This window comes from Camarhynchus parvulus, chromosome 1A (genome assembly GCF_901933205.1).
Source record: "Camarhynchus parvulus chromosome 1A, STF_HiC, whole genome shotgun sequence".
NCBI lineage: Eukaryota > Metazoa > Chordata > Aves > Passeriformes > Thraupidae > Camarhynchus > Camarhynchus parvulus.
In genome coordinates this window covers 1,286,006-1,307,074 of record NC_044586.1, presented here as the reverse complement: position 1 = coordinate 1,307,074, position 21,069 = coordinate 1,286,006, and the positions used below count along the sequence as shown (strand labels likewise).

The 21,069-nt window shown below is 42.7% G+C and overlaps 1 protein-coding gene and 1 long non-coding RNA gene across 2 annotated transcripts; one reads left to right on the top strand and one right to left on the bottom strand.

The window, feature by feature from the left end:
- Positions 1–3,233: 3,233 nt before the first annotated feature.
- Positions 3,234–5,197, bottom strand: LOC115910543. Its single transcript, XR_004061197.1, has 3 exons — positions 5,095–5,197; positions 4,699–4,770; positions 3,234–3,624 (listed from the first exon to the last, which is right to left on the bottom strand). It is a non-coding gene; the product is annotated as an uncharacterized LOC115910543 (long non-coding RNA).
- Positions 5,198–6,253: 1,056 nt separating this feature from the next.
- On the top strand, positions 6,254–20,296 carry GOLT1B (golgi transport 1B). Its single transcript, XM_030960628.1, has 5 exons — positions 6,254–6,375; positions 11,633–11,724; positions 13,363–13,541; positions 16,278–16,359; positions 17,684–20,296. Exons 1-5 carry the CDS (start codon positions 6,351–6,353, stop codon positions 17,720–17,722), a joined length of 417 nt encoding a protein of 138 aa, XP_030816488.1. The 5' UTR covers positions 6,254–6,350; the 3' UTR covers positions 17,723–20,296.
- Positions 20,297–21,069: the final 773 nt, after the last annotated feature.

Below are 21,069 nucleotides of genomic sequence, written 5' to 3'. Positions count from 1 at the left end.
CGTGTCACAGCCCGTGTCCCTGGTGCCAGTCCTGAAGCGCGCTTCAGCCCGTCGAGGCCCCTGTTGCCTCCTCTCAGTGCAGGGGCAGGTCTGACGCTTTCCTCGCCCGGTCAGTATTAGCAATGGCTCCCTAGAGTAGGTTGGCTGCACAGAGCTTGCTCCCTCTTCTGGGACGGTCTCCCCCTCCCCTGTCTCCCCCTCCCCTGTCTCCCCCTCAGTTGGTGTGAGTGAGGAAGTGTGCTTGTGCTTTAGTAACAGAGGCAGCGTAGCTTAGACTTCCCAGGAGGGAAAGAGGGGCTCTGTGCAGCCACAGGCGGGTGCCCAAAAGGCACGGGTGGAGAAAGCCTCCGGCCTTGCCCCTGCTTGCTGAGCACGGCGCGAAGCCGCTTAGCGGCAGCGTGGGCAGCATGACCCGCCTGTAGGCAGGGCCAGGGCGTGCGCCCATGCTGCCGGTGGCGCTGGTGAGCTGCCAGCGTGCGGGCCCTGTACTCGGGGCCCGTGTCAGGACCTTGGCGGCACCCTTTGTCCCCAGGAGCAGCCCCACCCAGGTCCCTGTAAGCAGGGCTGGGGCGGCTCCTTTAGCCAGGCAACAGGAACGAAGCGCCTCCGGGCCCTTTGCCAGGGGCAGCTTGCAGCAGTGCGGCGCCGCAGGGCGCGCTCCCGCCTTTGGCCCTGCTTCGGGCTGGCGCCACGTGGCCGGCGGCCTCGTAGAGGAGGCTCCCCGGGCTCTGCAGGCGGCCGTGTTGCCGCGCTGCGCTGCGGCCGGGCTCCGGCCTGTCCCTAAGCGGGGCGCAGGCCGGAGCCTGTGCTCCGTATGCTTGTTGGGGGTGCCGGGCAGCAGGGGCGGCCCCGTAAGTGGGGTTCCGTGTGCCCCTGGCCTCGGCGGGCGGTTGGAGGGACCCCCTGTAATCAGGCGGGTGTCCCTGGCCCCGCTCTTTCAGAGGCGTGGGGCCAGGAGTCATGGGGCCGGGCGTGTGCCCTCCCTGTCCTCGGGGCTGGGCCGGCGGCCCCTCGGCTTTAGGCCGTGAGCTGGACTGCCCGACTCTAGAGTCGGGTTCCTGTTGCCTTGGGGAAGGCCGAGCTCTGTGGCTCCCTGGGTGTGCACCGGCCTGTAAGCAGGCTGCGGGTCTGGGAGCCTTTGTGCTCCCTTCAGCTGGCAGCCTGTGTGGGCGCCCGCCCAGTTAGTGGGGGAGCGCCCGCCACTGGAGAGAAGGAGCCTCCACAGGCCTCGGGGACCAGAGCCGCCCTGTAAGTGGGGGCCAGTGCTCTGGAGTCCCGGGCACTTTTTAGTCCAGGCAGCGGCTTGAGCCCCCTGTAAGCAGGGCTGCAGCCTCTTGGCCGCTGCCTTGCGTGCCCAGCTTCGTTTGCCCAGAGGGCCCGGCTCCCGCACGCGGCGTGGGACTGCGCCGGACGTCGCGACGGTGAGTCAAGCTGCAGTTGGAGGCTTTTGGGCAGCTGGGGGGCTGCGTGGGTGGTGGCATGAGGATCTGGCTGTGGGGCTGTTGGCTGGCGGTTCCCTTTGGCAGCTGGAGCTCCTCAGGCCTGATTGTGTCCGGAAGCAGTTTAAAAAAGAACAAAAAAAAACAAAAAAAAAAAAAAAAAAAAAAAAAAAAAAAAAAAAAATAAAAAATAAAAAAAAATAAAATAAAATTAAAAAATATAATATAAATATAAAAAAAATATAGATATAAATAGAAATTTTAGAAAAAAACAAGATAAAAAAATAAAAAAAAAACACAAAAACTGCAAAAAAATGTGTTCTGGTTCCTGTATTTTTTTTTAAAAATTAAAAAAAAAAAAAACAAAACAAAAAACATCCAGACAAAAACGTTTGTGTAGATATTTGATAATATTATAAAAAAAAAAAAAAAAGAAATTTCCTATAGTGATAATTATTATATATTTACTTATTTATCCAAAAATAACTAAAAATAAAAATACACCACAAAAAAAAAAAAAAACCCAACACTAACCCCCACAATTTAATAAAATGCTTCCTTCATACAAATGCAGCAATTACAAATTGCATAAAGAGGGGGGGATATAATTTTTCCATATATTCCATCAATAATAAGAATTTACTAAAAAATAAAGGGGGGAAAAGTTACTTAAATTTCCCCAAAATCACTACTCCAACATGCTTATAATAGGTTGGTTTTTTTCTTCAATAAGCACCTAAATACTGCATTTTTAAAAGATGTAATACTGTAATACTTCCTGATGCAGCTGTTTTGGTACTATAAAAATTAAAATGCAGGGAAACTCTTGGAGCTCCAGGTTACACCATGTGCAAGGCAAGAATTAATTCTGGGAACTGAGGTGAAATTGCAGAGAAATTTACATTGAGCACAGTTAAAATCTAAGGCTCTGTGAAGCCAAGAAAGTTTTCCCCCTGGTCTCCACAAGCTTTCAACTGGGAACAAATTTAGCTGCTGCTCTTGTTTAATACACACACAGCATTTGGTTGCAAAGACATTCATTTTCAAAGCACAGGAGGTGAGAATTAGGCATGGAACTACACAAACCAAAATATTTGTCCAATAGCATTATTTGCAGTGATAAAGTATCAGCATTCTTACATATGCATATAATACTCCTCAAATACAGATAAATATGGATTCAACTACAACATTAAGTTCATTTAAAAAAAAAGTTTATATATATGATAGGTATAGGCATTTACAAATTGAAAACTAAATTGAAAAGGAGAAAAAAAAATCTGAATCAAATGTGGCAAGGCATAATATGGCCAAGAAGTAATAACCATTCAGGACTTCAGTTAATGGTTAACTTAAAAGACAGCAGCCCTCCTACCACCATGAGGCACTTGCCACTTGCACTAATTCTAGAATAAAAATGCATTCTAGGTTATTTTTGGCAGTCAGCACCTCTCTAATCTGCATTAATTTGGTAAAACAGTTAGGCTACATAACTCATCACAAACACTACAAATGTCCTACCCACTCAAGCAAGAGGAAACACAAAACCAGCAAAAACCAACTCTAAGTCCAAATTTGTCATTATCAAGCCCTGAGAAATTCTAAAGCAGTTTGTTTTATAACACAAACGAGGATAAGTATTGCTATGTAAGAATTTAGTATAGAAGTATTGCAATAAAAATTTACTCTGGGATTCTAAGAGCAAAACAGATCAAATTGTGACTTTGCAGCAAGAAAAGAATTAAAGCATGTATAATGGGCCATTCTGATGGAACAGATAATTCTGCCCAGAACAACTCAAGATTAGTGTTTAGGAATGTCCAGTGAGACAAGTACAAACATTACCCCATTACGCTGGCATGTCAGCCATCTGATTAAAATTAAATGGGACAATATCATTATCCGAACAAAACTCTGTATAAGTGCATTTTCCCCTACTGGATTAGTTCACCTTTCTTTTAAAATATTAGACTTTGACTCTGCAAACCTTTTTTGTTCCATTCCTCAGCTGAGGTTTCAGTGTCTTTACTTCCACCTGCCTCCAAGTCTCCTGAGGACTGTTTTATCAGATTCTTCACTCTCATCTTCTTTTGAAGGAGCTCCTGCTGCTTATCCACAAGCTCCTGGATCTGCATCTCCACTGCTTGCAGCTCATTCTCAATGGACAGCAGCACCTCCTCTAGCACTGCAGGGAGAGGCAAAGAGAAGGCACAATAGAGACCACAGCCATGTGCTGATGGCACTTTTAATTGTGTTAATTGTACTCCAGCCAATGATCAAGCTGTTAATAGAAAGCCTTTATTTACATGTGATAAGCAACATTAATCCCAGCAAGTTAAACTCCTCTGGAGTTGTAAACGGGGCCATTAGCAACAAGCTGTGTTCATGCACCAAGATCTCCCTCCTCCACAGAAGAAGAGTATGTGCTGAGCAACAGGATTTGGATGGAGAGAGAAAATGTTTTATCCATCCTTCACACGTGAAAGAAGTGAAGCAAATGCTCCCCAGAAGCTTGGGTCACACAAGTGACTCTTTGGCAGGAAGTGCGTCTTTCCATCCCGCTATGATGTGTGTGAATTGCAGATTGTGTTCTAGAATCCAGTCCCTGGAGTCTAAAAGAATAACTAACACATGCACCTGCATGCCAAGCATGTACTCCAGAGCCAGGTCAGTAAAGCATCAGAAGGAATTACTTCCTCCCCCACACCCAGAAAACCCAAGAGATTTTGGCCCATCAAAAGAGATATGGTAATGTGGTTATGGAAACAAAAATGCGTGGTATGGAAAAAATATCTTCATTTCAAATAGCACAAAATAGTGACAGATGTCTTCCTAAATGCCCACTGCTACTCAGCAGAAAACAGTTAAGAGTATCTTAAAATTTGAAGTACATTTTTAAAATATTGAAAAGCAAGTAATTTCCTTGACAAACTTGATTTTCATCCTACAATAGCTTGGGTTGGAAGGGACCTTAAAGCTCGTCTCATTCCAACTCCCCTGCCACTGGAGCAGGTTGCTCAGAGCCCCATCCAACCATGCCTTGAACAGTTCCGGGGATGGGGTATTTTGGTTTAGTTTCACCTAAGAAATAAAAAGCTATCCAGTGAAAGGATTTTTTTCTTCAAATCTTAAGTATAATAGCAGAGATCCCACAAAATCTTTTATGTATACATTAAATTAATATAAATGACAATCAGTAACATGATGTGTTTGTGTCTTGTTAGCTGAATGAACATATGGAATATAAAGCATGGATTACCTGCAACAGCTCTCATCTTTGGCGATTAAAGAATGTTATCTTCAGAGATCTTATTTAACCAAGCAGCAGTCACTAAAAAGAAAATGAAATAAATATATTTAAAAATATATTTTATAAGTAAACCTTCTCAACTTTAGAACAAATTTACTGCAAGAGATTCTTCATTACCAGAGCTGTTCATGTAACAGTTTAAGCACTGGTTAATTTAATTTGCTCACATAAAGAAGCCCTACTAGGTGACAACTGCTTTTTCCCTTTTGCAAAATGGATAAACACAAACTCACAACCAATTCCCAAGGCCACAGCTCACCAGCCTTCTAAATGAACCCAAGTGAAGTTTAACCAAGTCATACATTTCCTGCAAGAGGAATGCTCTAAGGTAGACCAGTCACTCACCAAGTGCCCATTGCCAAGTTTGATCTCTTCAAAGCTTATTTTACAGAAAAGCCTGGACACATTCTATTGTGCCCCTCAGAAAGGCAGCCACCATAACCCCGAGAGGATCTGTTAGGAGGAAGTGAAAATGCTGTTTGGTTTAGAGAAAGGGATCAATTTTGAATAATCATCAGTGAAATAAACATGGAGTTGAATTTATTGAGTCATCATATGAACAACAGTTTTTGTCACATTGTACCTGAATAATACCAAACTCAAGAAATTGGTATTTTCTGTTATTGCATCCTGAACTATTTATTACACAGATGGAAACAAAGTCCAATGGAAGGTGAAAGGGAATAAACTCAACATTACAATAAATACTGGGGGAAAAATTCCTCACTACCAGCTGATTCCACCATAACACCAATCTTCCCCGCTCCTATAAACAGAGGAGGCAATACATGATAAAAATGAATTGTGTGAATAAAACACTTCCATATCACCCAGGGCCAGACCCAGACGCCTCTTAACCACCTCCAGGGGCGGCGACTCCCCCACCTCCTGGACAACCAGTGTGGGAATATTCACAGGCGGACAGTGTGAATGGCATAGAAATATACACAGTGAGCGTGTCCAGTGCAATATTCCCTGCATCCCTCACCCGCACGCCAGCCGCGGGCACGGCGCTTGCCGGGCTGGAAGCCTCTGCTCGGTGGGGCTGCGGGACGGGGCGGGACAGACAGACGGATGGACGGGCAGGGAAACCCCCGCTCGGCAGGAGCAGAGCAGCGCCTCGCAGCCGTGTCCTCCCGTGCGTTGGGCTCAGCCGTGGCTCGGGCCGACAGCTCCCACAGCTGCCCCGAGGGCTGGTGCCGGCCGCGCTCCCGCATCCTTTATCCTTTCTCCCTTAGCTTTTATCCCTTAGCTTTTATCCCTGATCCATCACGGCTCCCGCCCCACTGCCCCGCTCCCCCCTGCGCCGCGCGCCGGCCTCGCCCCTTCCGCCGCGCGCCCTCAGCCCCTGGCGCACGGGGCCCGGGCGCGAGCTCCGCCCCCCCGCCAATCAGCGACGGCAGCGGGCCGTGGGCGGGGCGGCGCGCCCGTGCGGCCGTACAAGGCGGCTGCTGATTGGCGGCCGGCACGACCAATGGGCGGGCGGCTCTCATGCGGCGGGGTGCGTGTTTCCGGAAGACGTGGCCGCCGCCGCCGGTGCCGCTCCCGCCCGAGCCGCTCCCGGTGCCGCTCCCGGTGCCGCTCCCGGTGCCGCCGTCACCATGATCTCCCTGTCGGACACGCAGAGTAAGCGCTGCCGCCGCTCCCGCCGGGGAAGCGCGGAAGGGCCGCCCGCTGCGGGGCTGGGGGCGGCGGGGGGTCGCAGGGCCGCCGGGCCCGCAGCCTTTGTCCGCGGCGGGGCCTCTCGGGAGCGGCCGGGCACTGTCCGGCCGGGCCGCTGGACACCAGCGGGAGCGGGCAGGGGCGGGGGAGCTCTCACGGCCGCATCCCCGCAGTGGAAGGCGCGGCGGCGGCCCCGGTGCGGCGGGAGCGGCGGCTGGCGGGGAGAACGAACGGGAAGGGGAACGAGAGCGGCAGGGCAGCGCTCGGCGGGACCCCGGCCTTGGGAGAGCTCTGCCACCACGGGCGGCGTGTGTCCGGGGCTGCGAGTGCTCGATGTGCCGGGCTGCGGTGCGGAGGGGCTGGAAGGGACCCTAAAGATCATCTCGGCCATGGCAGGGACGCAGTGCGCTGCCCCGGGCTGCTCAGGGCCCGTCCAGCCTGGCCTGGAGCGCTCCCGGGAATCCAGGGGCAGCCACAGCTGCTCTGGGCACCCTGTGCCAGGGCCTGGCTAGCGTTACAGGAGAACATTTCTTCCTGTTAGCTTGGCTGGGTTTGTTAGGGTTTGTTAGGTTTGTGCACTTTGGCTGAGCGCTGTGAGAGAATGAATGAAAGCTGACCGATAAACAAAGTAACACTCAGCTACACTCTTCCCGTATGCCTCCCTCTGTTCATCTTTGGTCTGGAACCACTTCATTACCTAGATAGTAAATAGGTTTGCTGTGCTGCTCTTGCTGGTACCACACCAAACGTCTGCAGGTGACGCTGAGGGGGCTTCAAAGTGAGCCTGAGACATTGAAGTGGAAAAAAGCAAAAATACTTGTATGTGGCCATAGTTTTGTTTCTACAGAAGTGCTGGGAAATCGAGATCAAAGAAGTGAAAGTAAAGAGGTTCCTAAGTGTGTCCTTAGCCAGGAGCACCAGTGGTGTCCGGGGTGCTCTGGAGCATGTCCAGCAGCTCAGGGGCCATCCTGCCCCTCTGAACTACCCCAGCCAGGGCACACCTGTAGGGCTGGGTGCACTGCTGGGCTCCCAGTACAGCAGGGACAGGGAGCTGCTGGAAGGGGTCACGGGAATGATGAGGGCTCTGGAGCATCCCTAAGGAGAAAGGACTGGGAGCTGGGCCTGTTTATTTTTGGAAAAGTCTGAGAGGGGATCCCATCACTGCATGAAAATATCTCAAATAGGTGCCAAGAGGACGGGGCCAGACTTTTCAGTGGTGCCCAGTGACAGAACAAGGAGCAATAGCCATGAAGTGAATGAAGCACAGGGAGTTTAGCAGTGGTCATGAAGTGAAGCACAAGGAGTTTAATCTCAATGTGAGGCATCGCTTCCTTGCACTGAAGGTGGCAGAGCCCTGGAACGCTGCTCAGGGAGGGGCTGCATCTGCCTCTCTGCAGCCACCCCAGACCCACCTGGACACATTCCTTTGTCACCTGTTGCAGGTGGCCCTGCCTTGGCAGGGGGGTTGGACTGAGTGGTCTCCAGAGGATCCTTCCACCCTAACCATTGTGATTCCCTGATAACAGCTTCAGCTGCAGGGTAAAGGACAATGACAGGCCTGTGATTTAAATGACCATCTCATGTATGGTGCATTTCTGGTATGATTGCCACAGAAGGAAATGAGTCTGCCTGATAAGCACCACAGCATCAGTTATGAAGGAGGGTGTGAAAAATCTAGAAAAAAGAAGTTAAAATAACTTTGATAGCAGGATGCTGGAAATGGAGGTATTGGAGAGCCAGTTAAGGCCAAGGATGAAGACAGGCAGCAGAGTTTAGCAGCATTCAGGGTCAATGATTTCTTGAGATACTCAGATATTGTGCTGTTACTGGGATGAGTACCAACCCTTGGGGTTAACTTGTAGGTTTCTGATTGATTAAACCCTTGTGGGCTTTGCTTTTGCTCTTAACTTCCAGTCTGGAGTATTCATTGGGCAAAAAAAAAATCTCTTCAGAAGGAGATTCACTGTTTTTATTTTGCTTGGTTCCTCATGTGGGACCTTCAGCTATTTCCAGTGCTAAGACTGTTGTTTGTAACTGTCAGAGACAGAAGTACTAAATAAAACACTCTGACATTTAGTGGATTTTTTCCAGTTTTTCTGAAATTCTGAAGATAGTTCATCAGATATTTTAAAATTCACTTCTGTCTGGAAAAATACAGAGTTAGCCATAGAGTCACTGGTGGAATAGTGTGATAAACACCTAGAGAGAACCACTGCTGATGTTTGGAAAGTTAATTCTGCATCTGCAGTCTAGAACGTAATTTTAAGTGGTGCATTGAATGGTGTTATAAACCACCAGTAATTGCAAAAGAATTCACTTAGCTTTTCCCAAATTAAATTTTCAATATTAAAAATACTGCTAGCAAAATAATAGTTATGCCTTGAATATAAGCTGTATTAGTTTTTGTCTTCTAAAAGCCTATAGCACACAATTCCTTTTTTTGCACTATATAATGCTCTATAAAAGACCTGGGGATGTGCATTTGCTGCCCTAATCTTTCACAAGCAATGTATCTTAATTTTGAATCTTAAAATCTACTAAGCTGTTTTGACACAGTGCTGCAGTAGTCTTGCACAGCTTATGGAATTTCTGGAGAAACTGATGAAGATTTTCTCCCTTGTCTCAGGAAATCATAATTATCCAGGATAAATACAACGTGGCCAGTGTGTATTTCTGCATTTCTAGGCATTGATATGTTGTATTTGACTAATGTGGGAAAGCTCTTCTGGCACAGCAGAAACCATTTTAAAATAGTTTGCTCCCTCAATAAATATTCATCGTTAGTTGTTGAAAGGATTTTCTACAAAATGCCAGCACTTTTTCTTTTCCTTCCTCTGAGAAGTGTAGTTAAATATATTTACAAATTCTGATCCAAATCAAGGCAGTAACTGAGATATCAGCACTGGAGGATAAAAGTCCTGGACCATTCATCTTCTTCCAGCAGTTATTTTGGGATAATGAGAATAATGTTCCTTTCTCCTTTTCCCTTTTTCCCTTTTTCCTCCACTAACCAGAGCACACGGGTGACTTGTGAATCAGAGCCCATTGTGGCAGATGTGCTTCCAAACCGGTTTGGGGTGGTTACAGAGGTGTCAGAGAGGGAATTGCAGCAGCTGCTGGGAGGTGGCTCTGCCTCCTCCCCAAATCCACACCTTGAGCTGTGCCTGGGGAGGAGCAAATACTCACTTCCAGGACTGTTTATTATCTTGCTGGCAGCTGGTAATTCCTCGGGAGTCCTGCCTCCAAGTGTTTTCCTTCCAGAATGCAGATGGTTTCTGCTCTTCTGAAGTAAAGAGTACTGGAGAAAAGGGCACTTGCAGTTGTTACATTGCCTTCAGTCAGCAGATCCATTGAAAATACAATTTGCAATTCTCTTTTTCATTGTAGACCAGTACGGAGAGTGCCTGTAGTAAATTGATTGGATTGAGTTACTTAGTGCTTTTAATTGTGGGGTGTCAAAATGCTCACAGTGAAAGTTTAAAGTGGCAGGCTATACCACAGAACTACAGCTCCAACAGCGTGTGCTCTGCAGCCTTGCTGAAAGCCAAGCCCTAAGAGAAGTCTGGGGAGTGGAATGTTGCCGTAACAAATCTCTGAGCTGTGTTGAAATTTATTTCCAATAACTACTTGGATGTCCTGAAACAGGCATAATTATCCTCCTTTACTCCCAAGTTCATCAAGCAACAGCAAATGACCAACTACATCAACAAAGTGCAATTAAAATCCATGGAGGCAGATCTGGCCAACAGTAGCAGTGAGGGCTGTGATTGTGGATTTTATGGTTTTTGTTTGCTTCAGGACAGAAACCAAAAACTATGCAAAACTACTTGGAACTTCAAAATACACACATATATAGGCCTAGTATTAGGGTGGGTTTTGCTAAGCTGTTTTTGTTTTGCAATTTACAAACCTGTCGGTTTCTATGTCTGGTCACGGTGAAAACAACAATAAATGCATGCGTTTGCAGCCCTGTTGCTGCTGCTCCTGGTTTTTCTCTCCCATTCATCTGCATGAGAGTCAAAGGAAGGCTTTAGAAATTTAAAATTAAAAGCAGGATGTATTTCTAATAGCACTCTTCAAGATACTATTGTGAAATGGTAGTTTTAATCCTAGCTTGACATTTGTTTCTCATACAAACCTTCCATCCCACTCTTGGCTTCCCAGTATTTCTTGAGCATCCTTTGCAGAACTCAAAGTTTATAGAACTTTTTAGACTGGGAAAAAACCTTTAAGAGCATTGAGTCCAGCTGTTAACCCAGCACTGGCCAGTCCATAATTTAAGCAAATAACTTAAGTACCAAAGGTATTTTAAAAAAATCTGCAAGTTAAGATAATAAAATGAAAAATTTCATAAAATGAAACTGCTATATAGCACTAGCAGTCTAGAGATATTGTACCTATGTGTAATGTAAATCTACCATTTAATTAATAAAAATTAAATATGAAGTGTGAAAATTATAATTGAACATTAATCCCTCAACATTTAGTATCTAGTATCTATTTAGTATCTATATTTAGTATCAGTTCTTTGAAAACTGGCAATTGTCCGGAGACCCAGGCTAGTGGTTGATAGCTGTCAGCACATGTGCAACTTGGAAAAATCCTGCAGGATAAATCCAAGTTCTGTTCCATCTAGAAAATGCTGTGCAAGTCATGGGAGATGGAACATGAGGTTTCAGGAGCATGGAGAAGACCAGAGTACTGACATGACTATGGGAAAGATAATGGGATAAGATCTGCAGATCCCAGAGTATTCTGAATTAAAAGCGAAAAATCGCAAGGATCCAACCCTTCAGGGAATGAACCATACGGGAATCAAACCCCGACCCTGGAGTTATTTGTACCATGTTCTGACCAACTGATCTAATCTGGAAAACAAAGTTTCATTATCAAACAGTCCTTTAATTTACAAACAATCCTGTTCTCCATAGTAGCAATTAATCAAAAGGGATGTATGTCTTTGCTGTATGTATGTATATATATAGTTGCATTCAATTTCAGTGTCTAGTTCCAAACATGGCTTTTGTTGATAAACAGCTTCCAAAGAGCTGTCTGTTGAAGTAATTGGGGTCTGCAAGATTTATAATATTTGTACACTCAAGGAAGTTTCTAAATTTAAAATGTCTTTAGATTGGATGTTCTAATTTTTTCCTCAGTGTTCATCCATGGCTTTTTCTTGGTAGCATGTTTTGTTACATGCCTAAATTTGTTTCTTTTTCAGAGATTGGAATGGGACTAACAGGCTTTGGAGTGTTTTTCCTCTTCTTTGGAATGATACTCTTCTTTGACAAAGCCCTTTTGGCTATTGGAAATGTAAGTGACTTTTCTGCAGTGCTTAGAATCAAGTATGTGATCTATTAGAGATAAACTCAGAACAGCATGTTATCAGTTTTAAGCTGCATGACAAAGATTACTGTGGTGATCTGGTATAAAAGAGGAGTTGTGCTCAGTGATAGGAGTGAATCATTTTTCCTGCTTGAGGTTAGAACAGCTCACACTGATGTGAATATCACCGTGGGTCAGGCCTGTGGGATGTTGGTAGACAAGAAGCAGCTTGTTCCACTGTTGTGCTGCTGCAAATGTGATTTCTTGTGGTCCTCTGAGATCACTGTCAATTTAACTATCTATTTGGATAGGAATCTTTAATTACATGCTAGCAAATGTAGTTTGGCAGTGCTGTAGGAGGAAAGAAAGAAATATGAATTGCTGACACTTCTGGCTTTAGAAGAGCCAGACCTCTTTCATAAAAGAGAGATTCAGTATCTGCAGCTTTTACCAAATCAAAGTTGTTGCTCAAAGCAGCACAGAAAATAAATCCTGGTTCTGGTACAGGAAATTTCCAATCCAAATATCAAATGACAGGGTGTTTCCTGCATGTGCTAGTCTCTGTGCCTCTGCTGTTCTCAGCTGTGCCAGCCAAAGCACAGCCTGGCTGGGAGAGGTTCACCCCCTCTTTTGCTGATGCCTAAAAGTCTGCAGCCAAACAGATCAGTTTCCTTCTCAAACACTGAGATTCCCTGAAGAGAATTATAAAATTGTGTATCTGAATTTGGGTACATTAGTTGAAGCATTGTTATGAACCATCAGATCAAGTGTGCAGTGGGAGAGTGAGAAATGAAATAATGCTTATTTTTTCTTTTTATAATGTAAGGTGGAAATACAAGATCCTGTTTAGGGAAAATGAAAATGTAGGTAGGAAGAGACAATGACAGGCTATGTGGTAACCAAAGATAATGCAAGAAAAGGTACTGTATCCTTGCAGAGAATTGTTTTTATATAAAAAAAAAGTTATATCAGAAAGGGTAGGAAGTTCTAAGAAATTGATTTATTAAATACCATCCAAAACTCAAACTTGAGTAAAACCTGAGATCCTATTGCTTTCTGAGCAAAAATGTTGCTATAATAATTCCAAGTCCTGTTGCTGCAGGACACCAGCAATAGTTCTAACTACGTGGGACTGGTGTGATGGTGTTCAGTCTATACTGGAACAAATAAAAAGACTCTGCACAGTAAAAAACAGCTGTTCAGCTTTTTCCTTCTCTGGCTTTGCACTGTGAGTAGATCAGCAGAAGCTGTTGAAGATGTCAGTGGCACAGAGCAGAGGTGCTGTTATGTGTGTTGTCAGTTTTTAGGAAATTTGCTGTCAGTAGGACTGAGCTTCAGCACCGCCTGTGGTAAAGATGTGACAGGCAGATCCTCTGTCTTGGGTGTGTTAAAAGGACAGACCCTTTACTTTCAAGCAGCTGAGAGCTACAAGTGCTTTAAGATGGACCTTACAAAAGAAAATCAGTAGTAAATTCGTTCTCACCAACTGTCTCGTGGTATTAAAAGAAGTTGTGCAAGAAAAGCAGTGTAATTTTATAAAATATATATATATATGTGTGTTTACATCCTGTACTTGGGAACATAATTAGTTGTTTTCTTTCTTTGGTTTGGTTTTGTCTTTTCTAGGTTTTATTTGTGGCTGGCTTGTCTTTTGTTATCGGTTTAGAAAGAACATTCAGATTCTTCTTTCAAAAACACAAAATGAAAGCAACGGGCTTCTTCCTGGGTGGTGTGCTCATAGTTCTCATTGGCTGGCCTTTAATAGGAATGATCCTGGAAATTTATGGCTTCTTCCTATTGTTCAGGTAAGTCTTGTTTGTAAACAACTTTGTGTTAGTTTATCTAGGAATAAATGTATTGTGTAGTGTTTGTGTTAAGAGTTGACAAAGCAGCATCCTTTAAATGTTCCTTTTGGACAGATTTTATATGAAATTGTTTATTTACAGGTTGGTAAGTATTTTTCCAAGACTCAAAGCTGCTAATGTTGGTGAGGCATTTACCAAAGTGACTTTGATAATGCTGATGTCTAGCCAAAGAATTGTAAAGCTTCAAAATGTGTGGGAGCCCAAATTGTTAGCAGTATGAAGTTTAAATATCTCCTCATGGAAAAGGGATACTTGGTCCTTATTTCAGTAGGGAATTTGTTGTTTTCTTTAACAAATGGGGCAAAATATTTAGTTACAACCATCTTAGGTTTGTAACCTTACCATTTCATCACTCTGGCATCCCAGGGAAAAGCTGTTTTCTGCCATATTTCATTACAATTGTGCCTTGGAGTCAGAACTGCTTGTTTGGGTTAGCAGTATCTAGACTGAGTTAAGGAAAAATGGAAATTCTATTTTTTTTTTAACAGCAATCTTGAAACATGTTATAACTTTCACAATGTGTCATTTAAGTTCTTCATAAATGCAACTGTAATAGTGGAAGAATTTGACTTGTTACAACCTGCATAGATATCTATATTTTTATCTTTCTTTCCATGGTTGAACTTCTATGCTTCCCTACAGAACAAAGCAAAAAATATGCAAAAAAGTAGAAAGGGAGGCTTCTGATTGTTCTTGGACCTCTCTCCAGATCCAGATTGTTTCACTAACAATCAAGTTATTGATCAAGTTTCAGACCCTGAAGTGGTCTGTGAATGGCTGAATAACACCGTTCCTGTTAATCAAAGTGAAACCATTGTTCTCATGGAGTTCTTTTTGTACCCAGTAAAATTGTATGTTAATCTGATATTTAGTTCAGAAAAAAGGTTTATTTTAAAAGTCAATCTGAACTTGGCTCTTACTGGAGACAGTGAAATTTCAGAAAATGAATTTAGTGGGGTTAATGTATTTCTTATTGTTCTGCTCTGTGTTACTCTGAATCCTGTCACTGTAAGTGCTGTGATAATCTCAGTATTTCACTGAATACACTGTCACTTCTTGCATGTACTGCTTGGTTTAATCAGCCAGTACAAAGCAAGTAGAATGTGTTCCCAACAGAACACCCCTCTTTTAAAAGATCTCAAAAGAGTTATAAGTTATTCTGTCTAGGCAGGTATGGTTATGGATTATGTAGTGGTGCTTGTAAGGTAAAACACTGTTGAGAGGTTTATAAAAGATCAATAGTTATCCCCAGGACTATCCCTGAGCCTGAAGGGAATCAGCAAGGGATGGGTAATTCCAGGTGTGAATGTTCAGCTGATCTGTTTTAATTTAAAGCATCTAGAGACCAGTGGTTTGGACTGAATGATCTTAAATGTCTTTTCCAACCTTGATTCCATGATTCTGTGACCATCTTTTCCAGGGCTCATTAGTTGATAGAATCTAAATCCCTTGCTACAAGGCTGACTAGTGACTACTTCAAGCGAAGCTTTTTGTTTTGCTTCAGTCTTGTTCAGTTCAACCATCTTCCTGTTCTCAGCAACTTGCTTGCTTCTGAAGAAGGTACAAATGAAGTCTTTCCTCAAGCACCATTTTATACTGTTCCTCAGGGTCCTGGTGCTTGGTTGCATAGCAGAAAACTGCCCTGGCTATTATGGGACAGCTGTTATAATCTAAGGTGCTTTTGGAGCCTTGTTCAGATGACAGCCCTGCAGAGTTATGGCTGACAGTATTATCCCTGCTGTACTGACTGTTCCTTATTCTTGGACACAGCAGTTGTTTTAATCTGTTACAAGTGGTGTGTGTCCTGCCTCACAATTTACTGGGCTGCTGAAATGAAATGATCTGGTCTTAGGAAAAAAAAAAAAACAAAACAAACTCAACCCCCCTTATTAGTGTGGATATTACCCAGCAAACAGTTCTTAGCAGGGTGGTGAAGAGGATGATGACTTGTGAAATTTCACAGTTTCACTGTGGCTGAGGCCTCATTGCACATTAATCCTTATTCCATGCAGGGAATGCTCAACAACACAGGATTGCTGGGAATGCCAGCAGCTGCCTGCAGACAGCTGAGATACTGCCACAGAAAATTTGGTTTTCTGTTGCAGAGGTTAGGTGGAGAGTGCAGGGGCTGTACCAGAGCATCTATGCCAGGGAACATCCCCAGGGTCACCATTCAAACCACTGACTTCAGTTTGGGAAATAAATGAATGCACAACTCTGTCGTGCTTTATTTTCTTTAGTTAATGTAAAGAGTATCATACATGGCTTTAATTACTCAGAACTAACTTCGCTTGTTTCTACATTGGGTCTTGAATGTATTTTCTATAACGTAAAGAGGAATTATCTCAAAATATGTATGCTAATTTTGAGAAATCAGTTTTGCTTACTAAATTAGGTATTCTCACTTGAGTTATTTTTTGATGAGTTGACTGAGAGTTGCCAGCTATGAAGAAAATTAAATCCATTTAAAAATACACCATTTCTTTCCTGGTTTTCTCTTTCTCTGATGAATATGTATTGATATATTTGGTAAACTGTTGTGCTTCTAACAAGTTGCAAGGTTTTATGTAATCTTGGTTTAAAAATTTTTAAAATTAATTTTTTTTTCATGTTACAGCAATATGAGAAAAGCTTTATTACAAAAACTAATACAATCTTCTGATGTTTTACCTAAAGGGGATTCTTTCCTGTGGTGGTTGGCTTTATTAGAAGAGTTCCAGTTCTTGGATATCTCTTGAATTTACCTGGTATAAGCTCGGTAAGTTTGGTACTTCATGCAACAACTGCAGCATGTTCTGGTTTTCATTCCACTGGTATAGCACCTGTAGAAATGCATCAAAAATAAAGCAAATAGAACTTTGGAGCAATGACTTCAAATGCATTCCTGCACAGTTCTTGCACCATGCACATCCCACTCATTCCCAGGGAAGCACTCCTAGGGGTAAAAGGACAAAAGGAGGCGTTGGCAGGAGTTGCCCCTGCTCGTGGGCAGTGGAGTGGGAAGAGCCCTGCATTATGACAGGAAATGCTGGGGTTCTTCTGCTTCACTCTTGGCCCTGGCTGACCACACAGGTGAATCCTCCTCCTCTCCTGCTGTACAATGAGGAGGGCACCCACCGTTCTTGGTGCAGTATTTGGGTGAATTTAGCAAAGAGTGGCCTCTAAAAGCAAAGAGTGCAATGTAATGTTGCAGCTCATATGGTGAACGCAGAAACTCTCAGCATGAATAGTCATTCATCAGATATATTTATTAAGGTCCACTGCACCAGGCTACATCTTTTTACTACTAAGATTTGTGTTTTTTCAAATGGAGTTTTCCATTTTTTTAAACCAAATGGCTGAGGATTTGAAGAGAACAGAAAGACGCTAAACTAGGGTGTTTTAGTCAACTACTTTTACTGTGCAAATTTATGTATTTTAACACAAGCATTTGTAATACTAGTTTTGAAAGCAACAGTTTTTATAGCTACTACTGAAAATTAATAGTGGGAATAACTTAGATGCATACAGGCTGTTTTTTAAAAATGAGTGTTCCAGTTCATCTGCTCCAGTCTCACAGTTAGGCCAAGCTGTGGCTCATAATTCATGATCAATTGAATGTTTCATCTGTCAATTGATCCTAATCATATTTAATTTGATCATAATGGGGTTAAATCTTGTTTTTAAAAGATAATTGTTAATGTTTTATTCAAAGCCTACGTAGGCTCAGAAGAGAATCCACAGTAATGGTCAGTTGAAATATATTCCTTGGTCTACTAATGCATGTGTGGCTGAGACTGTATTGTTTTGTTTTAACCATTAAGCTGGCAGTGTTATCTGCATTCTTCTATTTCCTTTCTCATTCTGTTGCATCTTCATGCTGCACTGTTAATGTCTATATGAGAAAAACATGTTATGCAGAAACACAATTGCAAGTGTAAGAATTTTGGTTTTCACAAACCTAATCCATGAGAGCTCGGTGAGTACTACTTGACTCATTTCCAGTCACATACTAACTGTGCAAGTAGCAAGCAGTATTTGAGAGCAGCTTCACTCTGCATAAATGTCATCAACCTAAAACCTTTTTGTCTCCTTTTCCACAGCTTGTAGATAAAGTTGGAGAAAGCAACAACATGGTATAATGACGAGAGGGTGGAAGACTGATCTAAACTTTTACTGTATTATTTATAAAATCCCTTTGAAGAATACTCAGCACAAAGATTAAGTTGTGTACAAAGGAAAAAGCTTGTTACATTCTTTACATAAGTTTAATTTAAAATGTATAGTCAACAATATACATTAGAAAAGAAGCTCAGCAAAGTGTGCTTCTAGGAAAGTAACTCCAGAGTTTGGGAAGTAAACTGAAGAGGGGAAAGTCATGGAATAACCCCTGTTACAACTGTTCAAGACTATTTTTGTTGTTTTTGGAAAACATGCTAGAGGCAATGAACCCTTGTGGAATTAATGGTGCCTGTTCTTTACCTCCTTATTTTGAAGGCGCAGTAGAGCAAACAGGCCTACATTTTTAAGGGTTACCCAAACTTACCCAACCCTCTGCTTGCTATCCTCAGAGTGCAAAAAATCAAACAGGAAACTTCTTGTGTAACAAGAGATGCATCTTTGCATGAAGGTTAAGATGACTATTCATCTATAAGTGTATTATGACAATAAAAAGGAAACCCTACACAGTTGTGTTGTAAACATTTTTGTAAATATGTGGCTGAAATACAGCATTGTTATCTTAATGTTCCAAAGCCAAATGTTAGTTGATTGTATTTGCCTTCCGTTTCGGAATATGCAAAAGGTCAATCTTTAATAACTTTGGTCTTAAATGTTGGTTCTGAACATGCAGAGCTCAGTGGGGAACTCTGGAAGCTGACTTGCAGGCCTTCCAAGTTGTTCTCCTTGAGCCATGTTCCATGTGCAACCTGATGAGAATGTAGCCCCTTGTCACTAACATGCAAACTCTGTGAAATACGCTTAGTTCACAAAAAACTGCATTAGGCTGAGGTGCTGATGTGAACCCTGTGACATGTAACTTTCCAGAATTTGGAGCTTTGTTTTTAACCAGTTTGAAACTAAGCTTTCTTTGTTTACTCTGGAACTACGAATTGACTTTTATTTTTTATGGTAATAAAATGGAAGCTTAAAGCTCTGTGTACGTGAGTCTCTGGGGAGAAAACTGCTGAGTGACTGGGGCTGACTACAGATCAAGTGCCAATCTCCATGTGTTTGTAATGTGTTACTGGTTAGCTGGTTATCTTCAGACAGCTCCTGGTTACAGCAGCAGCTTTGCTGTTACTGAGGATTCTTGGCTAACCTGGAATAAATGTCCCCTCCTAATGTACAGGTCCCATTTCTGCTCCTGTTGGGATGTTAAATGTTGTGCACTTGCAATAGTCTCAGTTACAGTGTCCTCACCTACCAATCCTTGTTCAGTGAGTTGTGTTTGTGCAGGCAGGGGGGGTTCTGTTCTGTTTCATTTTCTTTTCCCTTTCATGTAACCCTGAAACAATTACCCAATGTAGTATTAAAGGTAGCTATGTAGCCTAAAGGTCTAATGACTGGGGGTGATTTTTTTGTTTTTGGGGGTTTTTTTATTATGCAGTTAAAATTGGAGTTTTCTAATGTTAGTTTTAACTTTAAAAAATCCTCGTATACTGACCCTTTTGAAAGTTGCTGTGAAGTTTATTTGTATAAAACAAGGGGGTTTTTCACTACAACTGTGTAAATAGCCACAATCTACTATTATCAATATTTAATTTGCTTCCTTCTAAAACAGGCACAAAATTATTCAAAAAGAAAACCCAACCTGTTATTTTGCAATTAATAACATCTGAAAAATCAGTGGGTTTATTTTATAAATTGCTATATTTTCTTGATGGCATGTGCATTACAGTTTAGAAACAGGAGTAAATATGATTTGTGGCTCTACCTCAAGAGATGAAGCATTTTAGATAACCCAATTTTAACTGATCCTACAGCTCTGTGCTGTGTTACAATGACTAGAGAATAACACTCCAGCAGCTTAGCCAACTCCTGTTTGATGTGGTAGGGCACTAGGCTGTGCTGTGGGAACCAAGTGCTGTCTCAAGCAGACAGTACTCACCTTAGAAATCAGCTACCTGAAGGTTTTTGTGCTTCTGTCTTGAAAAATAATGCGATGGAAAAGGTGGATTGCACCACAGGACTGTGGATCTCTGGCTGCAGCAACTTGCTTGGTAAGCTGAAGTACCTTCATCAACAAGAAATGGTGATGATGATGATGTCTCTTAGTGGTGGTTCATGTGTGGCTGTGGATGATCTTTTGCCTCTCTGAGAAGCTGGGGTGTAGGCAGGTCATCTCATTTATATTTAATTCATTGTTTTAAATCAAAAGTCAATTTTTTGTCACATGTGAACTGTTGTGGAAAGCATCTGAGGGAACAGAATTGCGTGTTGAATTTAGCATAGTCTATCCCTCAAGGTAACGTTGTTTATGAGACGGTTTTGCCAAGATAAATGTGGGTGGCAGCAAAGGTCAAAACAACTTAGCCTTAAAGTGTTTCTGTCCTTGTAAAAATATCTCTAACAGAAACATGCTTGGAATGTTTCCCCTTTTAAATGTAATTTATAATTGCTGCTTTAAAACTCATAAGGATGGATCTTATTCTGAGCAAATGAATACTGTAAATATCCTTGTCATACCTTGAATAAATGGGAACCTTTTTCTATAATTTGTCTTTGTGTCTTGGTGTGCACATTTTAAGAAAGTCTGTTGACAAGTTTTCCTTTCCAGAGGGTCAGGAGTACAGGCTGCTACTGCCTGGCTGTCTTACACTGTTGTGACTTTTACAGTAAATAGGGGCTTGGATTAATCTTAAAGGGAAAGGTTTCCTCTCTTTTTTACAACAAACCTTTTACACAAGCATCCCTCTAATTTTTCAAGTTCCAGTTTTGGACACAGCACAACAAAATACAAAATTTCAGTTACATGGCAAACTACCTCCTTTTTTTTCTAAGGAAATAACTGTGAAACTTCAGGAGAAAAAGAGAACGTGTCTCGATCCTGGAGTAGGGTTTTAGTCTAGTTCAAGGATATGACCATGAGTTGTGTGTGTCCTAGAAAATAGCCTGATAAGCAGGTTTACCATTCCGTGGTGCTCTGCAAGCTTGTGGCTCGTTGTTTAGGATTTTCACAGGAGAGCAGCAAAGCAAAGCTTGTAACTGGCTGAGGTGTTGTGTTGCTGCTGTGCACCAGTTACTACCCTAAAAACTTAATTTGACCAAAGCTGCTTGTATAGTAAGGATTCCAAAGAACTGGCACTTCCTAATTTGAAAGGAAAAACCCCACAGCAATGTCTGGTTACATCTGTTTAACTAGGAGAGGTATAACTTTAATCTGAATGTAGCTCATGGCCAGTTACTTTCAGTGACTAGTTGCCATTCATTAACCAGGAATACTTTGGCTTTGTTACTGCTCACAATGTGGTACCACATACAGTTTAGA